Below are 24,854 nucleotides of genomic sequence, written 5' to 3' on the forward strand. Positions count from 1 at the left end.
GGTCAGGGAGGCGGGGCCCAGGGCATGTGTGTGTCTTGGCCTGCGAGTGATGGTATAGGGGTGGAGCTTATGGATGTAGTCCAATCATGGGAGATCAGAACCCCCCCCAGCCACCAGACCAAAGGGTGTATATCCTGAAGGAAGGGGGGCTCCATCAGTATGACGGTGCAGAATGCTGGTCATATTGAGTGCATGAATAGGGAGAGCAGGACTGCACCAGGAGTGTTTTGTACTCAAACACTGTCAGTGAACTGGAGCCTGCATCCTGCACCTGCTCCTTCAGTACTGATTACCTAGCACTTAGCAACTAGTAAGCATGCACAAATATACACACACACACCCACACATACAGTTCTCCAAGACTGGGTGATCAAATCATCTTGATCTACGATAACTTGAAAATGGGGTCAAACGGCAAGAAGGCTAACCCTCGTCTTGGACCCTCCTGAAATACAGTAGGTTTAGTAAAAACAACCGCAAATATAAATTTATGGACTCAAATGAAGACGCTGTTAGTCAAACAGACATTCCTCCATGGAACTCATTTACTGTGGGTCTGCCTGATAACACACCATTATCTACAAGTAGGGGAAGCTGTACTGCATTTAAACATTGCTATCAGTGGTTCAGAGGAGGTGTGTGTGTGTGTGTGTGTGTGTGTGTGTGTGTGTGTGTGTGTGTGTGTGTGTGTGTGTGTGTGTGTGTGTGTGTGTGTGTGTGTGTGTGTGCGCGCGCATAGGCCAAATGGATTGTGTTTACATTATGTCTGTGTGGTTTCTTTAGGTAGTGTGCTAACCAAGCATGCTTTGTGTATTGAACTGTGACAGCAAAAGTACTAAGTGTGCTCTCACCTTTCATCCACGTGATGTTGAGGACAGCACAAAGACCATGCATTATCCATGCTTCAGAATGTGGGCCAATCTCAGCTATGCTGATGTGTGTGTGTGTGTGTGTGTGTACTGGCCTAGTTGTCTTTCAAATCCCTTTCTTTATTGACTTGCGTGTGTGTTTGCATGTTATGTCCCTGGACACTTGTAGCCTGAAGGTAGTGCTGAGTATAGACAATTAGTAAGTCAACTAGTTTGCCTGTGTATGTGTGCATGCCTTGGATTGTACACGTTTAACATTTCAGGAATGTTCTCATGTAACCTGGTATGCTGCACAAGGTATGCCACCAGGTAGAGAGCGTGTGTGTTTACCAGTCAGTCAACAAACTGGCCTGTCTGTGGTCAGGTCAGTGGTCAGGTCAGTGGTCAGGTCTGTGGTCAGGTCTGTGGTCAGGTCTGTGGTCAGGTCAGGTCTGTGGTCAGGTCTGTGGTCAGGTCAGTGGTCAGGTCAGTGGTCAGGTCTGTGGTCAGGTCTGTGGTCAGGTCAGGTCTGTGGTCAGGTCAGTGGTCAGGTCTGTGGTCAGGTCAGTGGTCAGGTCAGTGGTCAGGTCTGTGGTCAGGTCAGGTCAGTGGTCAGGTCAGTGGTCAGGTCAGTGGTCAGGTCAGGTCTGTGGTCAGGTCAGTGGTCAGGTCTGTGGTCAGGTCAGTGGTCAGGTCAGTGGTCAGGTCAGTGGTCAGGTCTGTGGTCAGGTCAGTGGTCAGGTCTGTGGTCAGGTCTGTGGTCAGGTCAGGTCTGTGGTCAGGTCAGTGGTCAGGTCTGTGGTCAGGTCAGTGGTGACCCTGGTTCCCTGTCACCTGGAACTGTCACCACAGCTCCCTCTGGGATGGGTCTTTCACAACAGGTTCCTCAGCTTCTTCAACAGCTAATTAAGAGGGTCTTAATCCCAACATGCATGTACACTTTTTAAAAGTAATTACCCCCAAAATACTTTGCTGTCAAAGTCATAACCCTGAAAAGTGTCAAGTGACGAGTCGCCCCCAGGACAACTGAAACAACAACACCTGAGCACAGGTGTGGATCTGGGACACTGTGCAGGTCTGCATGTGGGGAGTCAGGAGGTCCACCTGTTTTCCCTGTAAACATCAGGGCCCAGCCTTGTGTTTGGGACACGCGTGTGAGGTGACATTCTGCAGTGGACTGACGTGTGTGCTCTGTTGACAGCGTGAATGCAAGCAGTGTTATTTCTATGTGTGTGTTGGTGTTTGGGCTATGTGCTCGCAATCATGCATGTTTGTGAGTGACACTAGGGGTGTGCGTGTGTATTATTAGAGGCAATGTTTATGACAACAGTATTTATTTGGTATTCCCAGTGTCAAGTGACAAGGACCCCAGAATATTATTCCAGTCCATTCAGACATTGGTATGTCTTTGTGATTAAATATTCCTGACAGCATGACTATCATGTGTTTTTATTTGAAACTAATCCTCATAGGTTTATCTCTCCATCTAAAATGGATGGAAATGGAGAACCAGAGAGAGAGTGGGTAGGCAAAATGGTAAACGCACTCGTACTTGAACGCACCTGTGCCTTGGGTGACGTCTTTGATCTGTCAGTGGGCCTCATCGTTATCAACACCTTTTGTGTGTGTCTGGGTGTGTGAGGGAGAGAAAGAGAGATGGAGAGGAAACAAGCCTCAGTAATTGAGGTTTCAACTGCTGAAGCCTGTGCAGATGTCACGGCATGTGTGACACTTCGACACCATCTCACTGGCTCACATGCTCATGTGACTCCTCCCACATCTCTTGGCTCCTGCTACACACAATCATTGACCTACTCACACACACTGACACCATAACACACACATTAACAGGCGGGCATGATCTATGAGGAGGGTGACAGGCTTGTACAGAGCTGATTGAAGGCTATGATGACCAAAGGTGGAAATCAGAACAGGACCAAACCCAAAGCAACGGTGTTGTCTGTGGATAGAGGCCAGGCTGTCTAAGCGGCATGTTCTTGGGGATTAGCACAGTGTGTTTGGGAAGCAATCTGTCATTCTGGTGCATGTGTGTAGCTTTGCCTTGGTTGTCTGTCCTCTGGACTGCATGTTGTCCCCTGGCAGACAGCTGTGGGGGAAAGCAGGGCCATAGAGTCTCTCTCTCTCTCTCTCTCTGTCTCTCTGTCTCTCTCTGTCTCTCTCTCTCTCTCTCTCTCTCTCCCCCCCTCTATTTCACACTCTAGATGTTATCCTAGCACTGCATTTCCTTTTTGCTCATTAGCTTTTTTGATGATTTGTATATATATATTAATTTAATAGTTAATTTGTCCAGAGGAGTGTTAATGAGCCTAGATGTCTCTTGTAAGGGATCTCTGGATGTGTGCTGTGTATTTCTAGAAGGTTCCTGGCCATGCCCAGTGCAGTCAGAGGGGTTCTGTCTGTTTCGTAATCGGGCTGAGGGCCCAGCCAGTTCAAGCTGCGGTCCATTGTCCCTGGGCACAGGCCCGTGTGATGGGAGAGGGGACAAGGCCAACCTGACATAACACTGACACATTCATCTACCAACTTTGACTAGGCCATAAAAGCAGCCAGTCATGCAAACACAGTGACACGGAGAGGAAACACTCATACACACGCACAAACTGTTCTTACAATTAACCAACTCTGAGTCTGTTGGCCACAGGAACACATTTCCACACCAGTTTATGTACTGAACCTTTCCACTTTTGCTCTTATCTATCACATTCATTTGGGTGTCCCAGGATCCTTGCCAAGCAGGAGTGCCTGTCCAGGGGCAGAGTACACCCTGTAATCCCCTTCTACCTCTGCTACTGGACTGTGCTATGGGATCGATTATTAACAGCTCTAATTCCAGAAATCTAGTTGGACTTTGGGGATTAACATGTGAGTGGTTGGTAGTTGCTCACACATACGTGCATGCACACATATATACACACACCCACACACACACACACAGACACACATCAGCTTATACTTGACTGTCAGTCATTAGCCTAGTTAGACTCTTAGTAGTCATTTAAATCATTTCCTAAAATACTTCTCTATTAGTGCTCCCATTGGTGTACGCTTTAGCTTTTGCCCATGCATCACCATGCATTTGTTAAGGTGGGTGTTGGCGTGTTTGGCTTTCTGATCCACAGTCTGTGAGGAAGGCGTGTTCTGGGGAAAGGGCCAGGGACCCCCCCTCTGGACACATCTGACAACAAGCCCCCCCTCCCCCTCCTATCTCAGATGGGATATCTCCTGTCTTTCTTGTTCTGGTTTCCTTTTCCCTCCGCCGCCTCGTCTAAGATAAGATTGTTAAAGTGACATTGGTGAAAGGAAAGGGAAAGCATAGATCAGCCCTTTTCACTTTTTGTCTCTCTTGCAGTGGAATTTCCCCAGGTTTTCATGACCTGCTGCCGGAGCATTTATGGAAACGGCATTTATAAATATAATTTTGCAGGGATATTTGAAATACGTCTTGGTAATGTAACTCAAATCTTCATCTATGTCTCTCTATAACATCCCTTTCTGTTTTTGTCGCCGTTGTGTTTTCTTTGCTCGACCTCCCCTCCCCCTCTTCTCTCTCTCTTCCTCTTTGTTTGCCTGCTCCTGTCCTCAGTGGTTTGTCCCCACCCAACAACAGCTGCCAGCCCTTGATTGGTTGAGGCTGGGGTAAGGGGAGGAGCCATGGGTCATGTTGTGATATTTTCTCGCTCTGAGCTCAGCAGAGACGTCAGTTCAGTACCAGCAAGCGACGGGAACCCACACTCGCTCTCAACCACTAAATACAGCCCCCAGAGCTGTGAAAAACAAAATTTTAAGCCCCACTCATACAGTGGGAATATCCGAACCCGACACAGGACTTCACTAACTTAGCCTTGGACCTGGAAAGCGAAAGGAACTAAAGGATTTTTCTTTTCTCTCTCTCCTTCCTTCCTGCACTGCCCTTTGTTTTTCCTGCTGCGACGCAGGCTTCCAGCAGCGCCCCCTAGCAGCCCAGAGAAGAACAGCGAGAGGATAGGGAGCCAAAGGCGCGGCCGCTCTCCCGCCTCCCTCCCAGACGCCGTGGTGGGCCCCCCCAGTTCAGCCATCAGATGCGGAGTGAGGATGAGTCCCGCTCTAGAAGCCCTCATGCAGGCAGATGGGACACCCTATCCCGGAAAAGGGGTGATGCTTGAGCCCTTCGTTCACCAGGTTGGAGGCCACTCGTGTGTGCTTCGTTTCGGGGAGCAGACCATCTGCAAGCCCCTCATCCCCCGCGAGCACCAGTTCTACAAGAGCCTTCCACCAGAGATCAGGAAGTTTACCCCCCAGTACAAAGGTAAGGATCCAGGGAAACATCATCCGTTATTTAGGGACGTGCGTGTGTGTGTGTGTTTGTATGCAACTGCTATTGCCCAATATTTCTTTCCTCTTCTTTCTCTCTCTCTCTTCCTCTATCTCTCTGTACTGATAACCGTGGTTGTGTAACATTGACTGTATCCAGGATTAGCAATGGCTGGAGATGGTGGTTCCGAAGCACAATGGGGATTAGTTTTTCTGTGTGAGGGGCTTAAGCGGGCATGGGGGGGTTGGAACGTTGTGGACTCAGCATCAGTGGAGAGCTGCAGTGTGGAGTCAAACATGCTGAGGTGGAGGAGGGTGGCTGAGGGAAGAAAGAGGGCACTCTCCTCGGATGGAGAAGTACGACCCCCCTTTACCAGGGACTACAAAAACTGCCACATTCTTAGGTTGATAGACGCATACCGACTGTCCACACAAGCTGTATACACGCTCCTGTGCACAGACGGATGTGTGTAGGTAGGCTCAAGGCTCCCAACAGTTTGAAATGTTTCAGATGGAATCTGAAACATTTCAGCATGAGTTTCAAACCTCAGCAGGAATGTGAAACATGCACATACCATCAGTATGAGAGGTAGAAGTGAGCCAGCCCAGAGAGGAGGTCAGTAGGAGCCCTTGACTCTGGGCTCCATGTCAGAGCACCAGGCCACAGAAGAGGGATAGGGTTACAGGGACACCATAGGCTAGGCTACATTTCTGGACACTCAATAATAAATAGACTCATCATCGGAGGACTAAATTCAAATGGGGAGAGAATACTGCTAAGGACTCTGCCCTTCATTGGAAATCCCCCCCCCCCTCCCCCTCACACACACACGTTTTCGAATAGACGTCTTCGGACACGTGCCCAGACATGCATTGACATCACGGTCACATATGATATATCCATAGATCTACCTTATGTGGTACCTTGGTGCCAGCCCAGACATGTGACAGAGTAAAGACTTGCCATGGCACCTGACTCCACAGCAATGCAGCATAGAACTATAAAAAGACTGGAGAGGAGGCATCAGTGGAAACAGGCTGTGGACGTCTCATACGTTATGGAATGTTCCACATCAAACAGACACACTCTCACTTCTCACATCTAGATAGTGACGAGTAACTTGCCTAGGGCACTGACTAATGGCACACACATACGCCCACGAGCTGGTGACACTGCACTTTTGTTGGACTACAGTGAGGGTTGAGTTAACAGCCTGACCATTCTGCATGATAGTGACATAATTGCCAATGACATCACTCAGGACGAGAGCTGTGAAAGGGAAGAGCTCTGTTTCCCACTGTCCCCGCTGGGTCCAGTTACTATTCAGCCTTAACCCTAGTTCCACTCTTCCATATCTAGTTTTATTCAAACTACATATTCTTTTATTCCAGGTTTTTTTTTACTCACAGATCTTCCATTGTCAGTTTAATCCAGATCCCCCCCCCCTCCATTCCTGTTTCCTGGTATCTATCAGCTCCAGCAGCTGTGATGTGATTTCCTTTTGGGACACTTCCCCCACCCATTACACTGTTCCTTGAAAAGCTGTTAATAGTTAAAGTTACTGGGGGGGGTTCTCTGTTCTGGAGAAAACCCACCTAGCTCTGCACATACACGGTTATCAGATTAGTTTTGTTTCATCGTATTAGATGAATTATTGGACTCAAATAATAAAAGCTGGCTGGACCTGAATTGACCCAAATATGGACTCAATGGACTTTTCATGGATTTATTGTGACTGTACAAATGCCTTAAGTGTGTATTCATTTAGTGTGATACTGACTGTTCAACTTGTTTGTATTATGTTGTATCATGACAGTTGGCCTTAAGTGTTCTCAAGTGATTCTTTTGTGATTTTGTACAAGAGTCATCAAATATCTGCTGCACCTTAAATTCTAGTGTTCAAGCTTACTTTTTGGAACGCTGTGATGTTTGAAATGTGATGGTGTTGGGATTAGGTTCTGTGGTTGCTTAATAAAGGTCTGAGTGAGTTTCATACATTCTGGACTCCTGTGGTGATTGCGTATCTCTGCTTCTTGTTTTAAGGACAAACACCTCATATAGTTTCTACCATACTTTCTATCTTCTGACTCCCCCCCCCCTCCCCCTCTCTGCCTCCATAGCATGTCTGTGACAGTGTTTGTATGCTTGTGTGTGTCTGTGTTTGTATCTGTGTTTCTTTACAATTTTAGATGCTGGAGACAGGACACAGTTGGTAAGAGCTGCCATAGCCATCCCAGTATTTGGATGGTCTTGGCTAAATCACCTGCCTTTGCATAGAGAACGAAGGAATCCTATTTATTGGTACTAACAGTCTTGCTGTCTCTCTCTCTCCTTCCTTCCTGTTTCTCTCTATCTCAGGAGTGGTATCAGTCAGCTTCGAGGAGGACGAGGAGGGGAATCTGTGTCTCATTGCCTACCCGCTCCACAGTGAACCAGGTGATCTGGAGAACACGGACCCCTCGGCCGACTGTGAGCCCAAGAGCAAGATGCTGAAGTGGGGCAACAAGAAGCAGTCCTCCCAGCTCCACGACAACGACAACTACAGCAAAGACAGGGCCAGACAGATCCGCAAAGAGGACAAGATTATGAGGTGAGCACAAATGCACAAATGCACACGCACACACACACGTAGTTTGACTATTTAACCGCACAGAAGCCTACAGTGCCAAGAGTTGCAAAATAGTCTGTGTGCTAACGTCTTTGCGTATGTGTGTGTGTAGCTATAACCGCGAGGAGGTGCAGAAGCAGCAGCAGCAGCAGCAGCCGGCAGATGTGCTATACTACAGCCTGAAGAAGGGCAATGTGGTTCCTGAGATCACACACAACCCCTGGAGCCTCAAGTGCCACCAGCAGCACCTGCAGAGAATGAAGGAGAACTCCAAGCACCGCAATCAATACAGTATCTTTTCCCTGCAGACAGGCTCTGCTCTGTAACCCAGGACCTTGTGTCCTAACAGTTTTATAGGCTTCGGACCAACATGGGTCCATTGTGGAAAAATGAATGGGCAGTTGTTTAAAGCTGGATGTTGAAATTAAGAATCAAGGTTATTGATCAGATATCAAGATGGACAGAGATATAGAGGAAGTACAGAAATGTAAGGTCCGCTGTTGTTAGTTGAGCCTTGACCCTATCCCAGAATTCATCCTGTTGGAGAACCTGACCTGGCGCCACACTGTACCGTGTGTGCTGGACCTGAAGATGGGCACTCGCCAGCATGGGGACGACGCTTCTGAGGAGAAGAAGGCCAATCAGATTAGGAAATGCCAACAGAGCACATCTGCTTCCATCGGGGTCCGCCTCTGTGGCATGCAGGTAGGACCTCCTCACACTCTCTCTCAAAGCCTGCTGCATTGAAACCACAAATGCAGTCGTACATGTCAAATATGGTGACGTTTCAGAAAGCGCGTTGTTTGTTGACGCTTCACGTTCATGTTTGTTATTCCCCCTGCAGGTGTACCAGTCAGACTCGGGCCAGCTGATGTTCATGAACAAGTACCACGGGCGGAAGCTCACCCTGCCGGGCTTCAAGGAGGCCTTGTTCCAGTTCTTCCATGACGGGCGGCGTCTCCGCCGTGAGCTGCTCTCCCCGGTGCTGCACAAGCTGAGGGACATGCAGGCCGTGCTCGAGTCCTGCGAGTCCTACCGCTTCTACTCCAGCTCCCTGCTCATCATCTACGACGGAGAGCCCTCCTGCACCCCCGCCAGACCCCGACACCGCGGCGGGGAGGAGGGCGACGAAGACGAGCCTTCAGACGAAGACGAGGAGGAGGACGATGAGGAGGAGGACGAGGAAGAGGAGGAGGATGAGGAGGAGGAAGAAGGGGCATTTGGGTTTCCTCGTTCCTCCTCTGCTGCCAGTGGGAGCGGGGGGGTGGTGAGCAAAAACGGAGGCAGCCTGGCGTCCCGTGGAGCAGGAGAGGCCTGCAGCCCCGTGGTGGATGTGCGCATGATTGACTTTGCCCACACGACCTGTCGCCACTACGGGGAGGACAGTGTGGTGCACGAGGGCCAGGACAGCGGATACATCTTTGGCCTCCAGAATCTCATCACAATCATCTCTCAGCTGGAGGACCACGGTGCAGACTAAGACTAAACATTGGCCACCAAGTTGGAGCCACAAACCTGGGAATGGAAGCTTTAAGCTACGCTCCTCTGTCGAGGCATTGACCTAATGCCCATGCGGGGATCTGACCCTTAACCCTCCAGAATAGGAGGGGCGGGATCGGGGATGCTTCAGGGTCGGGGAAGGGAACACGGGCTCCGTCCTGAACCCTACCCCACTTGATTGTTGTGGGACAGAACTGCCTGTGCACTCATTGGCACTTTTCTCCTTTGACCGCTCCCAAACCCCTTTCTTTATTTTGTGTGGTAGGAGAGCTAGTGGATGGGACCGGAGTCCCATCAGGCACTTGAAACTGTGTAGCATCCTCCTCTGTTACAGACTTGTCTTTACTGTAAGGGCTCTCTGACAATAAGACGGACACAGAAAGGAAACGTGCAAGTCAAGTAGCTGTGTGACTTGCTGTCGAGCCGTCAGGAGCCGTCAAGAGCACATCACATATTTGTGGGTCCCGGTGGTTGTGTCTTGATCTGGACGGTCCTCAAGCAAGCGACCACCTCATCGCACTCTTTTTATAGATATTTTGTATATGTCCTGTTGTCTCTGCAAACCCTAGCAACCAAAATACTTTTTGGTGCATCTGGATTTACAACACCTGACAGACACACTATGTCTATGAGAGAAAAAAAGATTGTCCTTAACATTTAGGAATAGAAGAAGGGATATACCCTTTTGTCTATGCCTTTTCTCTCCTGTACTGTTTTGCCTCTGACTGACTGTGGCAGTGAGGGAGTTGTAAGGGAAAGACAATTTCTTGTCACTTTCTTTTGTTTTGTCTTCATTCCTGAAAACGGTGACTAAAGAAGAGAATATATTGATCATAAAAATAGATACAACGAGATACTATTTATTGGACACATTTCTAAAAAAAAAGACATTAATGGAAAGAACTAAAATGAGAAACGGAGACAACTACATTCCATATTATTGTTGTAAATGTTCTGTTCTATATTGGATTTAATATAATTTTGTTTTTGCAAGGGAAGATAGCCCTCTTGTATACCTGTCTGTCAACAATATGTTGGAACAATAAAGACATTTGTTTGTGGTAAAAGCACGTCTTGTTGGTCCTTGTCTAAAGTTTAAGCTAATTGTATTTAGGGAGAGTCAAGGAGGGATCTAGTTAAAGGACGAGTCAGCTCTGCTGCTGGGGGAGACATTAGTCATGCTCCCTGCTCTCCCATGGTGTGCTGGGGAATTTCCACACCATGTTTTTGTATCCCACAAAATTCTTGGAGCACGCAACTCGATGAAACACAAACACTGACCCAGTGTGTCAAGAGAGTAGCCTTAATTGAGGCAGAGGATTTCTTAGGGCTCAGTTTAAGACTCCCAGATCAAGCTTTAATGTGTGCACATAAATGACTTAAGACTGAGTAAATACAAGTCTGGGCCTGAAAACATCCCCTAACATGCGTCACTGTTGCAGAAAGTTCATCCTATTAAGCACTTTACATTTTGTGTCATTTTCTGCTGAAAGGCGATGTCCCTGACTACCACGGGTGTTCCAGCACCTCTGCATTGTTATCCTCTTTGGTTCAGATTACACCCTTAAATCTGGAAAAATTACAAAAGTACAAACCTCTAAATAGAGTTCAAGCGGGGGGGTGAGGTTGAAAAATGTAAGGGGTGGACATGGGGGGGGGGTTGGTTGCCATGGCAATTACCTCGTCTGCACCCATTAACCCCCCGTTGGTAAAAGGAGTTACCTTGTGGCGGAAGCCTCTGTTCCTGCCGCCTCAAATCGTCTTTTGAAGAATGGAAAATGCTGAGTGAAGGAGGATAAGTCCACCCAGGGATTTATAATGTGGAAGGAATGTCTGGAATGCTGCCTGACTGCACAGTCATGGTTTCACCTGTTGCTGATGGAAAATGAAACGCGGGTGTGAATTATATGGACTAGGTAGGTGGTAGCAGATGCCCATAAAGAAAAGGTATCACTGGCAATAAAGGGTAATAGTGAAAGCTTTATTTAATGTGTCAAATGGCTATGGGAAAGTAACTTTATACAGTGACAAAATCGAGGCCTTTGATAGCAGTACTGCTATACTTAGTAATGGTACAACACAACACACATTTTAGCGCAAGCTTGCCATTGTGTTTGACCTGTTAAGGGCTGTTAATAATATCGAGATATCTTAAAACAGACATTAAGACTGAAGTTGAGCTGGAGGAGACTGGGAGGCTGTACCAGCCGTCGCCTGAGCCCACGGTCATCATGATAGTACTGAATGTGACACGCTGGTAAATACATTGAGGCCTGGATGCACTGATGACGTCTGTGGAATGAGAGGCATTACACAGACTAGTGTGATGTTGACTGGCTGGATGGAGCACGCAGCTCAATGATACCCAGCAAGTACACAAGGCCCCTGGGGCAGAGTCACACCAAGCGTTGCCCACCCCCATCCGTACCACTCAGTCCAGTCTTAACCGGTTTGAACACAGTATGTTACTCATCCATGCTCAAGAGCCAACCTACACACCAAGGCTGTTAGAGTGTGTGTGATGACACACCAGGAGTCGTTTTATGGCCTTTGTTGGGGTTTAATGCAACGACAAAATTTGAATTATGAGTTTGTTCACTTCTTACCTGATACTTTACAGTCAAAGGCTAATCGTTATCAACAGTCATCATCATGATAATGGCTAGATTCCCTCGCCATGTTGAGTAATTTAGAAGGAGTGTTCCAAGGCATCAAGGCACATATTTCATGATTTATAACTCTTATCAGTTTTATGGGCTCATAGTTCGAGGTTTTGCAATGCTATTTTATTTGTACGGTAACTTCTATTCTCCACAGGCAATTATCTTAATGGAATGCATTACAAACGGCATTTGTTCATGAATCTCTTATGTATTTCGTCAGGGTGGGTGGGTGGGCTGTCATTGACAAAGCCCACTCTGTCACTGTGATGTGAGGACACAATGTACCACCAGAATAAGAGGGAGGAGCCAGGAACCTGTAGGGACAGATAGGTAGGGATTTATTCTGAAAAACACAATCTGCCTCTTCATAGTTTAATAGCTTTTCTGTCATGTCTAATTTTAAGACCAGATGTGTAGATTATGATTCTCTAGATGAATGACCATAAATATGTGAAATACTGTATGATCTACGTGGCAGCTGCAGAGATGATGGCTAATATTTAATGACCTGGTGGTGATAATTGTTTATTCAATCTGACGTATGGTAGACTGGATGTGTTTGTGTGTGTGTGTATGTGTATTTTAATTGAATAAGTGAGAGGAGTAAAAGAGACAGTGAGTACAGGAAAATGAGAGAGAATAGAGGCAGTAGTCATCCTTGCACATCTAGACGATGTTTAGGTTGCCTTGGTGATAGCTTTTGTAATGGTGATGAATCTCTATGGCAACAGTAACTGTATTTTTAGCAAAGCTACAGACTGTATGCAGGGACATGCTCCAGATAACTAAAGTCTAAATATCTCAGGGAAGGGATGAAAATAAAGTACCTTTTTTACTTTGATCTTACTTACAGACACGTGTGACCCAAGTCTTGGATTACTTCCTCACATATTGTACCAGAGCATAGATGGTCAAAGCCTAAAACACAATTGATTTTAAAGAGATCATGCATGTTTACATATTGAAAAGAGGTATACAATTCTGACTGTGTCTGAGAGTATGTTTGTGTGTCAGGGTGTGTTTGCACATCGGGAATGGACATCTGTTCATGTGTGTGTGTATGGTACTATGTGCAAGCATTTAGTAGCTGGTGCCCATTTCAGGTGAAGGGAATAAAGGCCATGTCAATACTTGCCTGGCATGATGTTATGAGTCTATCTGTGGGACCACTCCCCAAACTCCCATTTTGCGTCTAATCTGCAGTGTGTGTGAATGTCTGCCATGTCTGGTACCCCTCCTACTGGATAAGCTGCATGCACACAGTGCACCCAGCTGAGTGGCCTTTGACATAAAGCACATGTAGAAATGTCACCACACACCATTAGGAACAGTAGCTAGATCAAATATTATGATGTCATCAGCATGCGTCATTGGCACAACACAGTAGCTAACAGTACCTAAATAGGTCTCCTTGACAAGTTATGGTCTAGTCCCAGTCTGCTTACTAGATATGAATGACTTTGAGGATGTAGGTTATATGACACCTGGGCAACTCCCTCTTGTCTTTGCCCTACTTTCATATCGGGGGACAACATATTTTTTGCTCCAGGTTTCAAGGCTTTGCTCCAGGTTTATAGTCATTCAGTTGCTGTGTTGGCATCAAGATAAAGCAGACAGACCGACAGATAGACCCTCTTGGCAGTGGCTGTGTAGGTTGAGGTTTGCATAACGTTGAAGGTCAGAGATAACCACTGACTAGTTCTGCTTGTTCTGAAACAGAACTCACCTGAGTGTAGATGTCAAAGGTTGCTGGACAATCTGATAGGGATGGTTAACGTAACTATATCTGGAACATGCTCTGAGTGACTTTACAGATTTTATAAACATGACAAAAAAGTATTTGGTTAATTCCCTTCCTCCACGTTCCTGGTCTGGCATTCAACTGCTGCAGTCAGTCTGAACATGTAACTATAAATAACTATATGGCATCTATTTGCACTGCTTACCCATCTGACTGTGGTGTTTCAATGAGGATGTACTGTAAGGACACCATTTCCACTGATATTATGCAAACATATCCTACAGCATCTGATATTTGTGTGACCTTCACTTATTTATGTGACTTTTTTCCTCTTTCAATTGAATACATTGGTCCATGTATTGCGTCAGTATATCACACATTTATGAAGGAATATCATGGTTCAAAGATTACAAGCCTTAAAACTGATGTGTATATAAGAATGTGTCTGCATCTGCATTCTCACTCACTCAAACACACACACCCCTCCCAGTTTAGCAGCATCAGTTTACTCGAGTAGAGAGGCTTTATATAACACAGTGAGCAGCACAGGGGTAGGGGGCTGTCCAAATGGGTGTGCGTGTCTGAAAGACGAATCTGGAATAATCTGGATTAGACCTGTGGAGCAAATCCAAGCAAGGGTATAGTGAGTGCAGTAAGATTATCCATCAATATTAAAACACACACACACACTGTTGAACTAAAGTGTTTCATCTGTACACATCATTGCCCAGAACAGGCCAGCGATCAGTTTCCCAGCATTCTCAAAAGCTCAGAAAACTGTTCTAATGGTAAGCCTGAGTGTGTGCGGGGGTGTTTGCAGAAGATTCAGTCATGACGAGTGAGTGTTTGTTTTATAGCTTCCTGTCATTTCACTTCACACCTTCTTAGAATGAACAAAGCATTGATGTCACTAAGGACTAAGACTAATCTACGTCAGACTCCCGTCAGGCCACTGGTGTGCTGCCCAATAGGTTCCCGTTTTACACTCTCAACTTGTTTGAATACAGTATTGTTGTGCCAATTGTTCTCATTGAGATATACTGTATGTTACCAAGAATCCTGAGTTGTATGCCCGTTTTTTTTCAATGTGAAAATGCAACTGTGTGCGTTCTACCATTGATAGGAATAATAGATTATAATAGGTATGCTTCTTTACAAAAGCTTGTCCTTTGTTTTCTTTATTAACTAGTTGTTTACTATTTGCTGGGAGTTCTGCATGTTGGTCATAATAAATCACTGTGTTAAACAGAACAAATGAGAGCTAGTAGGTATCAGGCAATTGAAAATTGAGATTCATACTGAATACAGTATAACTCATTTTTGCCAAGCATACCAGACAGGGAACAGCATTTGTGTTTATATTAAGCAGGTAGAGGAGAGCAATGCATCATGAACACACCAGGCATCTATTCCCCTATTTCTCTCTCTCTCTCCCTCTCTCTCTCCCTCTCTCTCTCTCTCTCTCTCTCTCTCTCTCTCTTTCTCGTGTGGATATTCTGAAGATTGGATTAATCCCATTGAAACATAGACACACAAAACACTGTGGTATTTTGCATTATATTACCAGTGTTACTGATGAAGACCATAAGACAAAGGCAGGAGAACGGTCTCTAATCAATCTATAAAATGTTTATTTAATCCAGGGCCAAGGTCAGGGACACAATGTTCCCCTGTCTGTCGGACAGCTACAATGTAGTAAGGGAGAGATTAAGCACTCTATGGGAATCACTGCCACACCGACCCTGACCTTAGTGTTATATTGGACAGCTGTCCAGAACTGGGACACATCAATAGTGAATAGTGGAGCCAGAGATCAGGATGGATGTTTACTTGATGCCTGTTCCCACGGTTCAATAAGAAGATGAAGTCCAAAGACTTCATACAGGGGTTATCCAATCACAAAGCACCCATCCCTCTTTGGACATCATAATTCAACCCAGCCTGTGATTCTCCATCATATTCCGAAGGTTTGATATGCATTCAAAAGTAAAAGCATAACTTGAAATTATCCTTAGAATAGTTCAGTGGGCATTGCGAAAGAATAATAGAGATATTTTGCTGTTTGACCCAGGAAAGCAATGGTAAATTACTCAAAATAGCACACATAGCCTAATAGAATATAATGAATATAATGATTAAAAGAGCTGGAATCGAATATAACTGACTCAAGTCTGTTCCTACAGGACTATTCCAGGCATTAAGCAGGAAACAGGAGGAGCAGGATAAAACAGCCAGGCTTGGAGAGACTCACAATGCTCAATCTCATGGTGGTCTTGTGACTACAACTCCCACTCTCTCTCACTCTCACTCTCTCTTACACACACATGCACAAATATACACACAATCTGTATAAAATATATTACACAGAAAGAGCAAGGAAGGGGGTAAGCAGCCCTGACAATATCTGTATCCGCAAAACCAGCAACATATTTAACACATTGTCTGACTTCTGACCTCCATCTTGTCTCTCTTCCTCAGATACCTGATTTTCACCTCACTATCTTCTGCTTTAACTTTCTTAGACTACGGTTGTTTTAGGTCTGGGAAGAAAAAAAAATTGAAATCTGTTCTTATATTGAATAACATCACACGGGTGGCCAAACAATTATTATTAATTTTTAAGATAGCTACAAGATTTCAGTGCTCATACTGCATGAGGACCGAACGTCAAACACTCTGTGAAGGTGACTGAATTTGATATTTGAATTGAATTGAATTGATGTTTATTTGCCATGAAAGTTTGCACAAACACCGAATTTACTTTGGCAGGAGAGCCTGCCTAGGCCAAAGTAAATTCCGTGTTAGTGCAAACTTTCATGGCAAATAAATCATATTTGAATACAGAAAGGGACAGTGTTTCAGCTGTGTGACCTAATTTAGGTGAATGACAGTCCAGCTGATCCTAGAAGAAATACAAAGAAACTCACCTGGACAGTTAATATAATCAACTAGTGGTTGTATGCAGTTGGGTTTGGGTTGATATATTTCACATCTCTGTAAGCATATTTCAAATCTAGAATATTTCATGCTTGTACATACAACTAAATTATGTTCCCTCTTTACACACTGGATATACTTACCATATTGACTTTTCCCTTCAAAATCAAAGGATTGGTTTCACTCTGCCCCATGCTGGAGAGTTTGAGTGTTGTCAATCAGACCTACTGTACATCTTGTAGCATCTGTGATAGAGACCTCTGCTGGTAACGGTTTAACCAAGGGTTGTCTACATTTGTTACACAGATTTACATGACAGTAGTGACTGAATATATCGAAAGACATCAATGCAATTTTTTTTTGAAGAACATTAAATCAAATATGGAACGAATCGTTGTTCTTCTTTGATTACTTTATTTTTGTGTTGCTTAAATTATTTCCGATGTCGAATAGACACTGGGTTGTGACCTACATTATTATTTTTATTATTATTATTATTTCTTCATTCGGGACACACAAAAAACTGTCCATAGCACAGTCTAAATGGTTGTGACCCGCATCCCGACGTATCTTTTGCAGGCTATTCCTTTATCAAGGAATAAAGGCAAAAACTAAACAATGAATGTTTGAGGATTGACACTTTACATTGTAGGCTACTAGTAAAATTATAAATAAGAAACAAAAAATTATAATCTAATAAAAACTACCCCTCTTGCATATTTTTTGTCTTAATCGCTTAGCTATTCATGAAACTAGCGATTGTCGCAGTTAATCTGACGTGTTGAATTTGCCTGTAGTGGTGACGTGTCTCTAAAGTGCGTTCCTTTCAGCGGTGAGGTTTTCGCCGGTAGTATCTCGGAACCTGGACGGACACTAGCAGTTGAAGCAAGACCGCAGGCCTATACAGAAGACACCATGGGGAGTAAGTATTGTTATCTGGAACGCATAGTGAAATAATATAAATTGTATGATGATGCAATCAATTCTTGCAACAATAGCACGTATTTTAAAACGTTTCATTAAGTTATGTGTGTGGTTAACTGGTAGGCTAAGCTATATAGCTAGCCAGGATTGCTAGCTAGCTAACGTTAGCTGGTTATTACTTAATAGAAAAGTGACTTATCTCGTTGGGCAAGGTAAAGCCACCTATAAAAATATTTCTGAACTTTTGCATAATCGTTTAGTTAGCTATACGTACTCACGCTAGCCATATTTTTCCTTAAATGTCCTGATTATTTGTTAGCTTAGTGTATGTGCTTGACACCCACTACATAGCTAGCTAGTTGTAGTAGACAAACGGTAGTAGGCTAGCATTTTTCTTTTCCTCTTTGTCGAAAAAAACGACCAAACTTGTTCTCAATTAACATGAGGCATTGCAATTCATTGTCAGTGAGTGGACATGTGTGTCTGAAGCTACATTGTAGTCTTGATGACAGCTAGCCCTGATAAAACTAGCGAGATGTCTTGCTACTAAACAGGCATACTTGCTCCACTACTACAGTCAAGAGCTACCAATGATGACGACGCATACTAATCAGTGTTGTTGAATCATAACCATTGCTAGTCAACCTTAATTTTCGACAAAGGTCGTGTATTTTAGACATAACTGTGAAATGAATTCAAACGTTATCCGACATTTTTTTTTGGCAGCATTTGATAGTTTGAGAAGTATTTGATCATATGAGAAGTATTTTTTAAGAGAAGTGTTTTAGACCAGCAATTGTACTTGCTTACCAGAACACTTAAAAGTTTTTAGGACCGTTAAATCTGTATGTCTGCACTTCCCGTTATGCCACGTCCACCTCTAGAGACGTTTTGCTCCAAGTAGACGAGCCTCTTGGTTAATGCCCTTTGGTCTTCTTTTCGCAGTTAAATTCTTGGAGGTGATAAAGCCGTTCTGTGCTGTATTACCCGAAATCCAGAAGCCAGAAAGAAAAGTAGGTTACTATTTATAAGCGCATTAGCTTATGTTTTGTCTTTTTACTGCAACATTTAAATCTTTGTAGTCTTCTGTCATTATTGCTTCAGGTCTTTCTATATAGGCCTAACACTTAGCTTTAAACTGTCTGTCATTGCAGACCCCTCTAATGTGAAATATTGTCATTTACAGATTCAGTTTAGAGAGAAAGTACTATGGACCGCCATCACTCTCTTCATTTTCCTTGTTTGCTGTCAGGTAGGTTTCTTATGGACTTATGTCTTGTTCAAATACATAAAAAAATACAAATCACACTAAGTCCTTGAAAAATCACACAGCTTAAAGCTCATTTTGTGAACCAATTTTCTTTCAGATCCCCCTGTTTGGCATTATGTCCTCTGACTCAGCTGATCCCTTCTACTGGATGAGGGTGATCTTGGCTTCCAACAGAGGTACGTTGAAAGAATTGTGTCTTTTCGTTGGTAGATGGTGGTGAATGTGGGCTCCTAATTTAAAGTAAGAAAGTGTTCCTTATTTTTCTGACAATGTCCTCTGCTCGCTCTCCCCAGGCACACTGATGGAGCTGGGTATCTCTCCCATTGTTACCTCTGGCCTCATCATGCAGCTGCTGGCAGGGGCTAAGATCATCGAAGTGGGGGATACCCCTAAAGACAGAGCCCTCTTCAATGGAGCGCAGAAATGTGAGGCCACAACTCGCTTATTATTCTTTCAAGTCGATTTGTTTGTGGATATTTTCCAAAGTGCTGCCTTTATAAGGTAACAGCTTCTGTAACCTATTCTTGTCTACGCCAGTGTTTGGTATGATCATCACCATTGGCCAGGCCATCGTTTACGTGATGACTGGCATGTATGGAGACCCCTCTGAAATGGGCGCTGGCATCTGCCTGCTTATTATCATCCAGGTGAGAATAGCCACCCCCATCACTCAACATATCTCAACCTTTTGCATTAGTCCCAGTAAGAGGTGTATTTAGGTGAATGCTAACCCAGAGATCTACATTTCAGCTGTTTGTAGCAGGTATGATTGTCCTGCTACTGGATGAGCTGCTCCAGAAAGGATATGGTCTGGGCTCTGGTATCTCCCTGTTCATTGCCACCAACATCTGTGAAACTATCGTGTGGAAGGCCTTCAGTCCTACCACTGTCAACACTGGCAGAGGTGCGTGACAGTATATTGTTGATCTACAATTAAGGATTAGAATAACTAATTCAAAGCAAATCATACAAGCTTTGTTTCAGATCGAAGACCATCTCACAGGTGCTTTGATAGTTGTGCATGTGGGCTCCTGGTGTGTGGCTGATTCTCAACTTTGTCCTGGCAGGTACTGAGTTCGAAGGAGCCATCATTGCCCTCTTCCACCTCCTGGCTACCAGGACAGACAAGGTCCGTGCCTTAAGAGAGGCCTTCTACAGACAGAACCTGCCCAACCTCATGAACCTCATCGCCACCGTCTTCGTCTTTGCTGTAGTCATATACTTCCAGGTCAGTTATCTTACTGTCTCACTGGGTGGATCCAGTGTCTCACACCTAGGTATAACGCATTAGTTAGCAATCTCTGTCTAAAACGCTTGGACATCTAGCACTTCTTCAGATCTACAGTATTTCATGTGATTTTGATATGCGAGACCTGCTCACCTATCCCCTCTGCTCCTCTCAATAGGGCTTCAGGGTCGACCTGCCCATCAAGTCAGCACGTTATCGTGGCCAGTACAACACCTATCCCATCAAGCTGTTCTACACCTCCAATATCCCCATCATTCTGCAGTCTGCTCTGGTATCCAACCTCTACGTCATTTCCCAGATGCTCTCCACACGGTTCAACGGTAACTTCCTAGTCAACCTACTAGGGACCTGGTCGGTAAGTACACACCTAATTTATGCACACATACTCGTACACATCTTGGCTTAATTTTGAATTGAATGTTCACTAGATCTCACTCAAATATATTGTTTCCAGGACTCTACTACGAGTGGTCCAGCACGTGCCTATCCAGTAGGAGGCCTATGCTACTACCTTTCTCCTCCGGAGTCGTTTGGGTCAGTCCTAGACGATCCAGTTCACGCCTGCATCTACATCGTCTTCATGCTTGGATCCTGTGCCTTCTTCTCCAAGACTTGGATTGAGGTTTCTGGTTCTTCTGCCAAAGATGTAAGTACTGCTGTTTGTTTGCTGCAAGTCTACTTTTTCCCATTGTTAGATTAAATGTAGATTTATGTTAACCTACTTTTTTTTACTCAATCTGGTCAGTGTGCGATAAGATCCTGTGATGTTTTGTCCACCAGGTGGCCAAGCAGCTGAAGGAGCAGCAGATGGTGATGAGGGGACACAGAGAGACCTCCATGGTCCATGAACTCAACAGGTAGGCACAACCCTTCATCTGTTCCATTGATCCACCTGTGACATAACTAGTCAGACCAATCACTTACAGAGACCTTGTAGTAAGCCATTAACTATGTGTCTGCCTGGAAATGTCCTCCTAAATCTCCCCTAATGTGTGTTCTAGGTACATTCCCACAGCAGCTGCCTTTGGTGGGCTCTGTATTGGTGGCCTGTCTGTCATGGCAGATTTCCTTGGTGCTATAGGGTCTGGAACGGGTATCCTGTTGGCTGTTACCATCATCTACCAGTACTTTGAGATCTTTGTAAAGGAGCAGAGTGAAATGGGCAGTATGGGGGCCCTTCTCTTCTAGAAGATCCATAGACACCTTCTCACCAACTTTGTAATGCACATGGACACACCCCAGAGCAGTCCCACCATCGATCTTCAATATAATTCACAAATTTTGTTTATTTTAAAATGTACCCAATCTGTATCCATATTGTGGAAAGTTTTTCAAAAATATTATAAGGTGGCTCTTAGCAGGCATACTTGAAGACAAACTGTTGAAGTATGGAGGTGGTATAGAAGGTCTACATCCTGACATTCACAACAACTCGGTTTATCTTTTTAACATCCAGACCCACTTCTGTCTTTCATTTTATCTTTTTACATCAGTTTTCCTGATGCCTGGGATAGGTTGACTACTCCAATAGTCAGTGTCAGGCTGTAAGGAATGAGTTGAACATGAAGTGTTAATGATGAAGCAGCTTTGTCTGTACCCAGACTGTGATCAGATGCCTTTAAATACAGGCTGACTAGGCTTAGTTTAGGCCAGTCATTAAACAACAGTTCAAAATAGTATGCGTTGGAAAAAATTTTTTTCTTCTCATTATCCCCCATTACCTTCATTTGTATAGTGTCCTTTACAGTATCTTTTTACAAAACATTCTTTTTGGGTTGTGTTGAAGGACCACTGATGGTATGCAAGGTGTGGTTTGGCCAGGCTTATACATTAGAATTCATACCAGTCTGTCTGCCTACCTTGTTGCAAAACTGACCTTAAAAGTGGGTTGGTAAAAGTAGTGGAGGGTACAGGGCCCTTAATGTGGTCCAGATTTGTCAAATACAAATGTTCACTTGTTTTGTGTGTGTGAATGTGTGCATTGGCAGTGACACTGACAGTGGGGCTTATTCTGTTGAGTAGTGTTATGAATCTTAATGCCACGTTCCTTCCCATCACCCACTTGTAAGATTTGGGTGAGGAGATCTGTTTTCTGTTTGTGTGTTTTTATTTTTTATTTGTCTGCTTTGAGCATGACCGTAAGAAACACTTTCACACCATGTGAATGTTGGTTTTCTGTATATATGCCATGCATTGAGAAGTGTAAAATAGACGTCTTTTGAAACTGTAAAAAAAAAAAAAATGCTGTCCTGAACAAATGTATTCCGGAGAGAAAATATAATTCTCAATTAAAGCTCATTTTGTGGAACATTTCTGTTATTTTTCTTTGAGATGAGGATAAACCAGTAGCCACATTTACTACTCAATAAGTCAGTCGTAATTTGCAGTATGACTGCTTCAAAATAATGGATCAAGATTACAGATTATATAGTTAGTAATTTAGTTTATCTGTATCCAATAGGAATAAAACCTCAGGACCAGCATGAAATAACTAGAGTTAAACAGAACGTGGATATGCTAACAGCTGCAATATCAAATGAACAATTAAATAGGTGTTGTCCTAATTTAGTAGTCATTAACAACTCAAACTGTGAATGCATTAACATGTGGAGGTCGTGCAGTCCAGTAATCTGTTTGTACTATTACTCGCCTACTAACGTCTATGTTCACGTTTATCTTGGTGGATTTAAAATTCAGTTCAAGGCTCTCTTATTCTTTTTCTGAGTAGAATTGGTGATTTTTCTACTTTCTAATTCTACTTTTGTTCAGGAACATAGAACGGCTGCTCAATGGGGCTTTCCACAATACGTACTGACGTCATTGTGCACGCTGTGGCGACAACGTGAGTTGTGTCAGTAGAAGGGTAGTTGTGAAACCGGCTCTGACAAGACCAAAGTTGCATCTTCAAGATTGGGTTGTAAGCTGTCAACCCTGAGAATAACTTCGGGAAACCCGGGACCGTGGTGATAAATTGGACAATAAAAGATTGCACGATCAAATCTGGACGAATATGTCCTCGATCAAGGAGGAAGGTAACAGACTTAGCTAAAGTAGCTAACATCAGTAGCTAGCTAGCTAGCAAGCTAACCACTACTACTACTAGAACCATGATGAACACTGTAGCTCATTATTACGACTTGTGACATCCATCGATTCTAGCTTGTCGTAGCTATGATAATGCTTAAAGTGTTGTATATTGATCATCTACTTTTCAGTAGGCTAGATCTATTGATCATGCTTAAAGTATTGATCGATGAAAATCCTAACTTTCCTGTAACCCACACAGGTAAAGACCGTATCATCTTTGTCACCAAGGAGGAACATGAGACTCCGAGTAGTGCAGAGCTCATAGAGGAGGATCCCAACGATCCCTATGAGGAACGGGGTGAGTGTGGAGACAAAGTATATTCTGTTGATCAACTAAAATGAACTTTTTAACATGTTATGCTACCTTGTGTTAACACACTCTGTTTGACCCCCTTCAGCACTGTGTATGGACAGTATTTTGTATTTTTTTTGTTAATTTTGTGTTGGTATATTTATTTGGAACCTGCTTTTTATAATTTGTATTTCCTGATATCATGCCACAATGTACCTACTAATACAATGATGCTACCCCCTCCCTTCTTGTCTTAGGTCTGATCCTGCCAAGCGGAGAGATCAACTGGAATTGCCCGTGTTTAGGTGGGATGGCAAGTGGTCCTTGTGGGACAACGTTCAAAGATGCCTTCTCCTGCTTCCACTACAGCAAGGAGGAGGTGAAGGGTTCTGACTGCCTGGAGCAGTTTAAGGGCATGCAGGAGTGTATGCAGCGCTACCCTGAGCTTTACCCCCAGGAGGACGAGAAGAAAACACAAGCAGGGGCTGCTGAAACACAGCCATCCTTGCAAGACTCTTCCACTGACCCAACCACAGATTCTGAACCCACAACATCCCCTGAACCCACAACATCCCCTGAATGCACAACATCCCCTGAACCCCCAACATCCCCTGAACAAGACACTAGCCCCACACTGTCCTCCCCCCCTGCTGACACCACAATACCACTCCATTCAGAAAGCTCTGTGTCAGGCTAAAGACTGATCTTTCTCATCATTTCAGTGGAAGTGGGGTTATTTCTTGTGGGTCTTCATTTATTTACTGCTCAAATGCTTGTATTTGCGAAGGTGTTGGGGGGTGTTACTGATTATACAAAAATATGATAAATGAAAGTATTTACTACCCACCCCCAATAGTCTGCACAAGTTGTCTCTTTTGTTACCCCTGTAAACAATTTAAAACATTTAATTGTAAAAGTCTCCCCCCAAATGAGTTTTATATAATTACATTTATAATAATATAGTTTAATTGGTTGGTGTTTACCTACTACTTTTGTACATCCGTTCATGCCTGTGGCTTTCCTTTTGTATTTGTAGATTTTCACGTGCCATGTTTGGCAGTGAATCCAGATAAATGTAGCTCAGTCGATCAAAGCCTGCAGAAGACTGTCAAATGGGAAAATGCTGTAAAATTCCATTATCAGCAAATAATTTTTGCCATTCTCTGCCCCATGGGACTTGAGCTTGAATAGAAGCACTAGAATTGAGATTCTTACCTCTTTTGACTTTGTTTGACTGACTTTTGAACTGGCTGATTATTGCATAATGAGATATTACAAAGTAAAATGACTGAACTGGCTTGAAGTAAAGGATGAAGTAAGGGGTTATAGATGTGATAATAAATTGTATTATTTATTTGTGTTTCTTGAGAATGTGTAACCTCAGGGTAGAACCTACTGTTGAACCAAGCTCACCGTTGTATTA

At 44.1% G+C, this 24,854-nt stretch overlaps 3 protein-coding genes across 3 annotated transcripts; all 3 read left to right on the top strand.

Annotated features, from left to right (window-relative positions):
* Positions 1–4,545: 4,545 nt before the first annotated feature.
* On the top strand, positions 4,546–10,335 carry ip6k2b (inositol hexakisphosphate kinase 2b). Its single transcript, XM_047025337.1, has 5 exons — positions 4,546–5,154; positions 7,519–7,750; positions 7,881–8,059; positions 8,298–8,473; positions 8,613–10,335. The coding sequence occupies exons 1-5, from the start codon at positions 4,941–4,943 to the stop codon at positions 9,246–9,248; spliced, it is 1,437 nt and encodes a 478-aa protein (XP_046881293.1). The 5' UTR covers positions 4,546–4,940; the 3' UTR covers positions 9,249–10,335.
* Positions 10,336–17,432: 7,097 nt separating this feature from the next.
* sec61a1 (SEC61 translocon subunit alpha 1) lies at positions 17,433–22,364 on the top strand. The gene is made up of 12 exons (XM_047025929.1): positions 17,433–17,531; positions 18,479–18,546; positions 18,720–18,785; positions 18,901–18,979; positions 19,097–19,228; positions 19,341–19,450; positions 19,554–19,707; positions 19,871–20,031; positions 20,210–20,407; positions 20,507–20,698; positions 20,833–20,909; positions 21,054–22,364. Exons 1-12 carry the CDS (start codon positions 17,525–17,527, stop codon positions 21,238–21,240), a joined length of 1,431 nt encoding a protein of 476 aa, XP_046881885.1. The 5' UTR covers positions 17,433–17,524; the 3' UTR covers positions 21,241–22,364.
* Positions 22,365–22,891: 527 nt separating this feature from the next.
* Positions 22,892–24,785, top strand: LOC124471153 (mitochondrial intermembrane space import and assembly protein 40-A-like). Its single transcript, XM_047025513.1, has 3 exons — positions 22,892–23,084; positions 23,339–23,437; positions 23,689–24,785. Exons 1-3 carry the CDS (start codon positions 23,063–23,065, stop codon positions 24,126–24,128), a joined length of 561 nt encoding a protein of 186 aa, XP_046881469.1. The 5' UTR covers positions 22,892–23,062; the 3' UTR covers positions 24,129–24,785.
* The last annotated feature ends 69 nt before the right edge of the window (positions 24,786–24,854 follow it).

This window comes from Hypomesus transpacificus, chromosome 9 (genome assembly GCF_021917145.1).
Source record: "Hypomesus transpacificus isolate Combined female chromosome 9, fHypTra1, whole genome shotgun sequence".
Lineage (NCBI taxonomy): Eukaryota > Metazoa > Chordata > Actinopteri > Osmeriformes > Osmeridae > Hypomesus > Hypomesus transpacificus.

Bases quoted from the DNA above. Each gene is read 5' to 3' on its own strand.
- LOC124471153 (XM_047025513.1), top strand. From the start codon at position 23,063: ATGTCCTCGATCAAGGAGGAAG. The intron at 23,085-23,338 runs GTAACAGACTTA...TAACCCACACAG, and splicing joins GTCCTCGATCAAGGAGGAAG to GTAAAGACCGTATCATCTTT. The intron at 23,438-23,688 runs GTGAGTGTGGAG...TTCTTGTCTTAG, and splicing joins CGATCCCTATGAGGAACGGG to GTCTGATCCTGCCAAGCGGA.
- sec61a1 (XM_047025929.1), top strand. The intron at 18,547-18,719 runs GTAGGTTACTAT...TGTCATTTACAG, and splicing joins TCCAGAAGCCAGAAAGAAAA to ATTCAGTTTAGAGAGAAAGT. The intron at 20,699-20,832 runs GTAAGTACTGCT...TTTGTCCACCAG, and splicing joins CTGGTTCTTCTGCCAAAGAT to GTGGCCAAGCAGCTGAAGGA.
- ip6k2b (XM_047025337.1), top strand. From the start codon at position 4,941: ATGAGTCCCGCTCTAGAAGCCCTCATGCAGGCAGATGGGACACCCTAT. The intron at 5,155-7,518 runs GTAAGGATCCAG...TCTCTATCTCAG, and splicing joins GTTTACCCCCCAGTACAAAG to GAGTGGTATCAGTCAGCTTC. The intron at 8,474-8,612 runs GTAGGACCTCCT...TTCCCCCTGCAG, and splicing joins TCCGCCTCTGTGGCATGCAG to GTGTACCAGTCAGACTCGGG.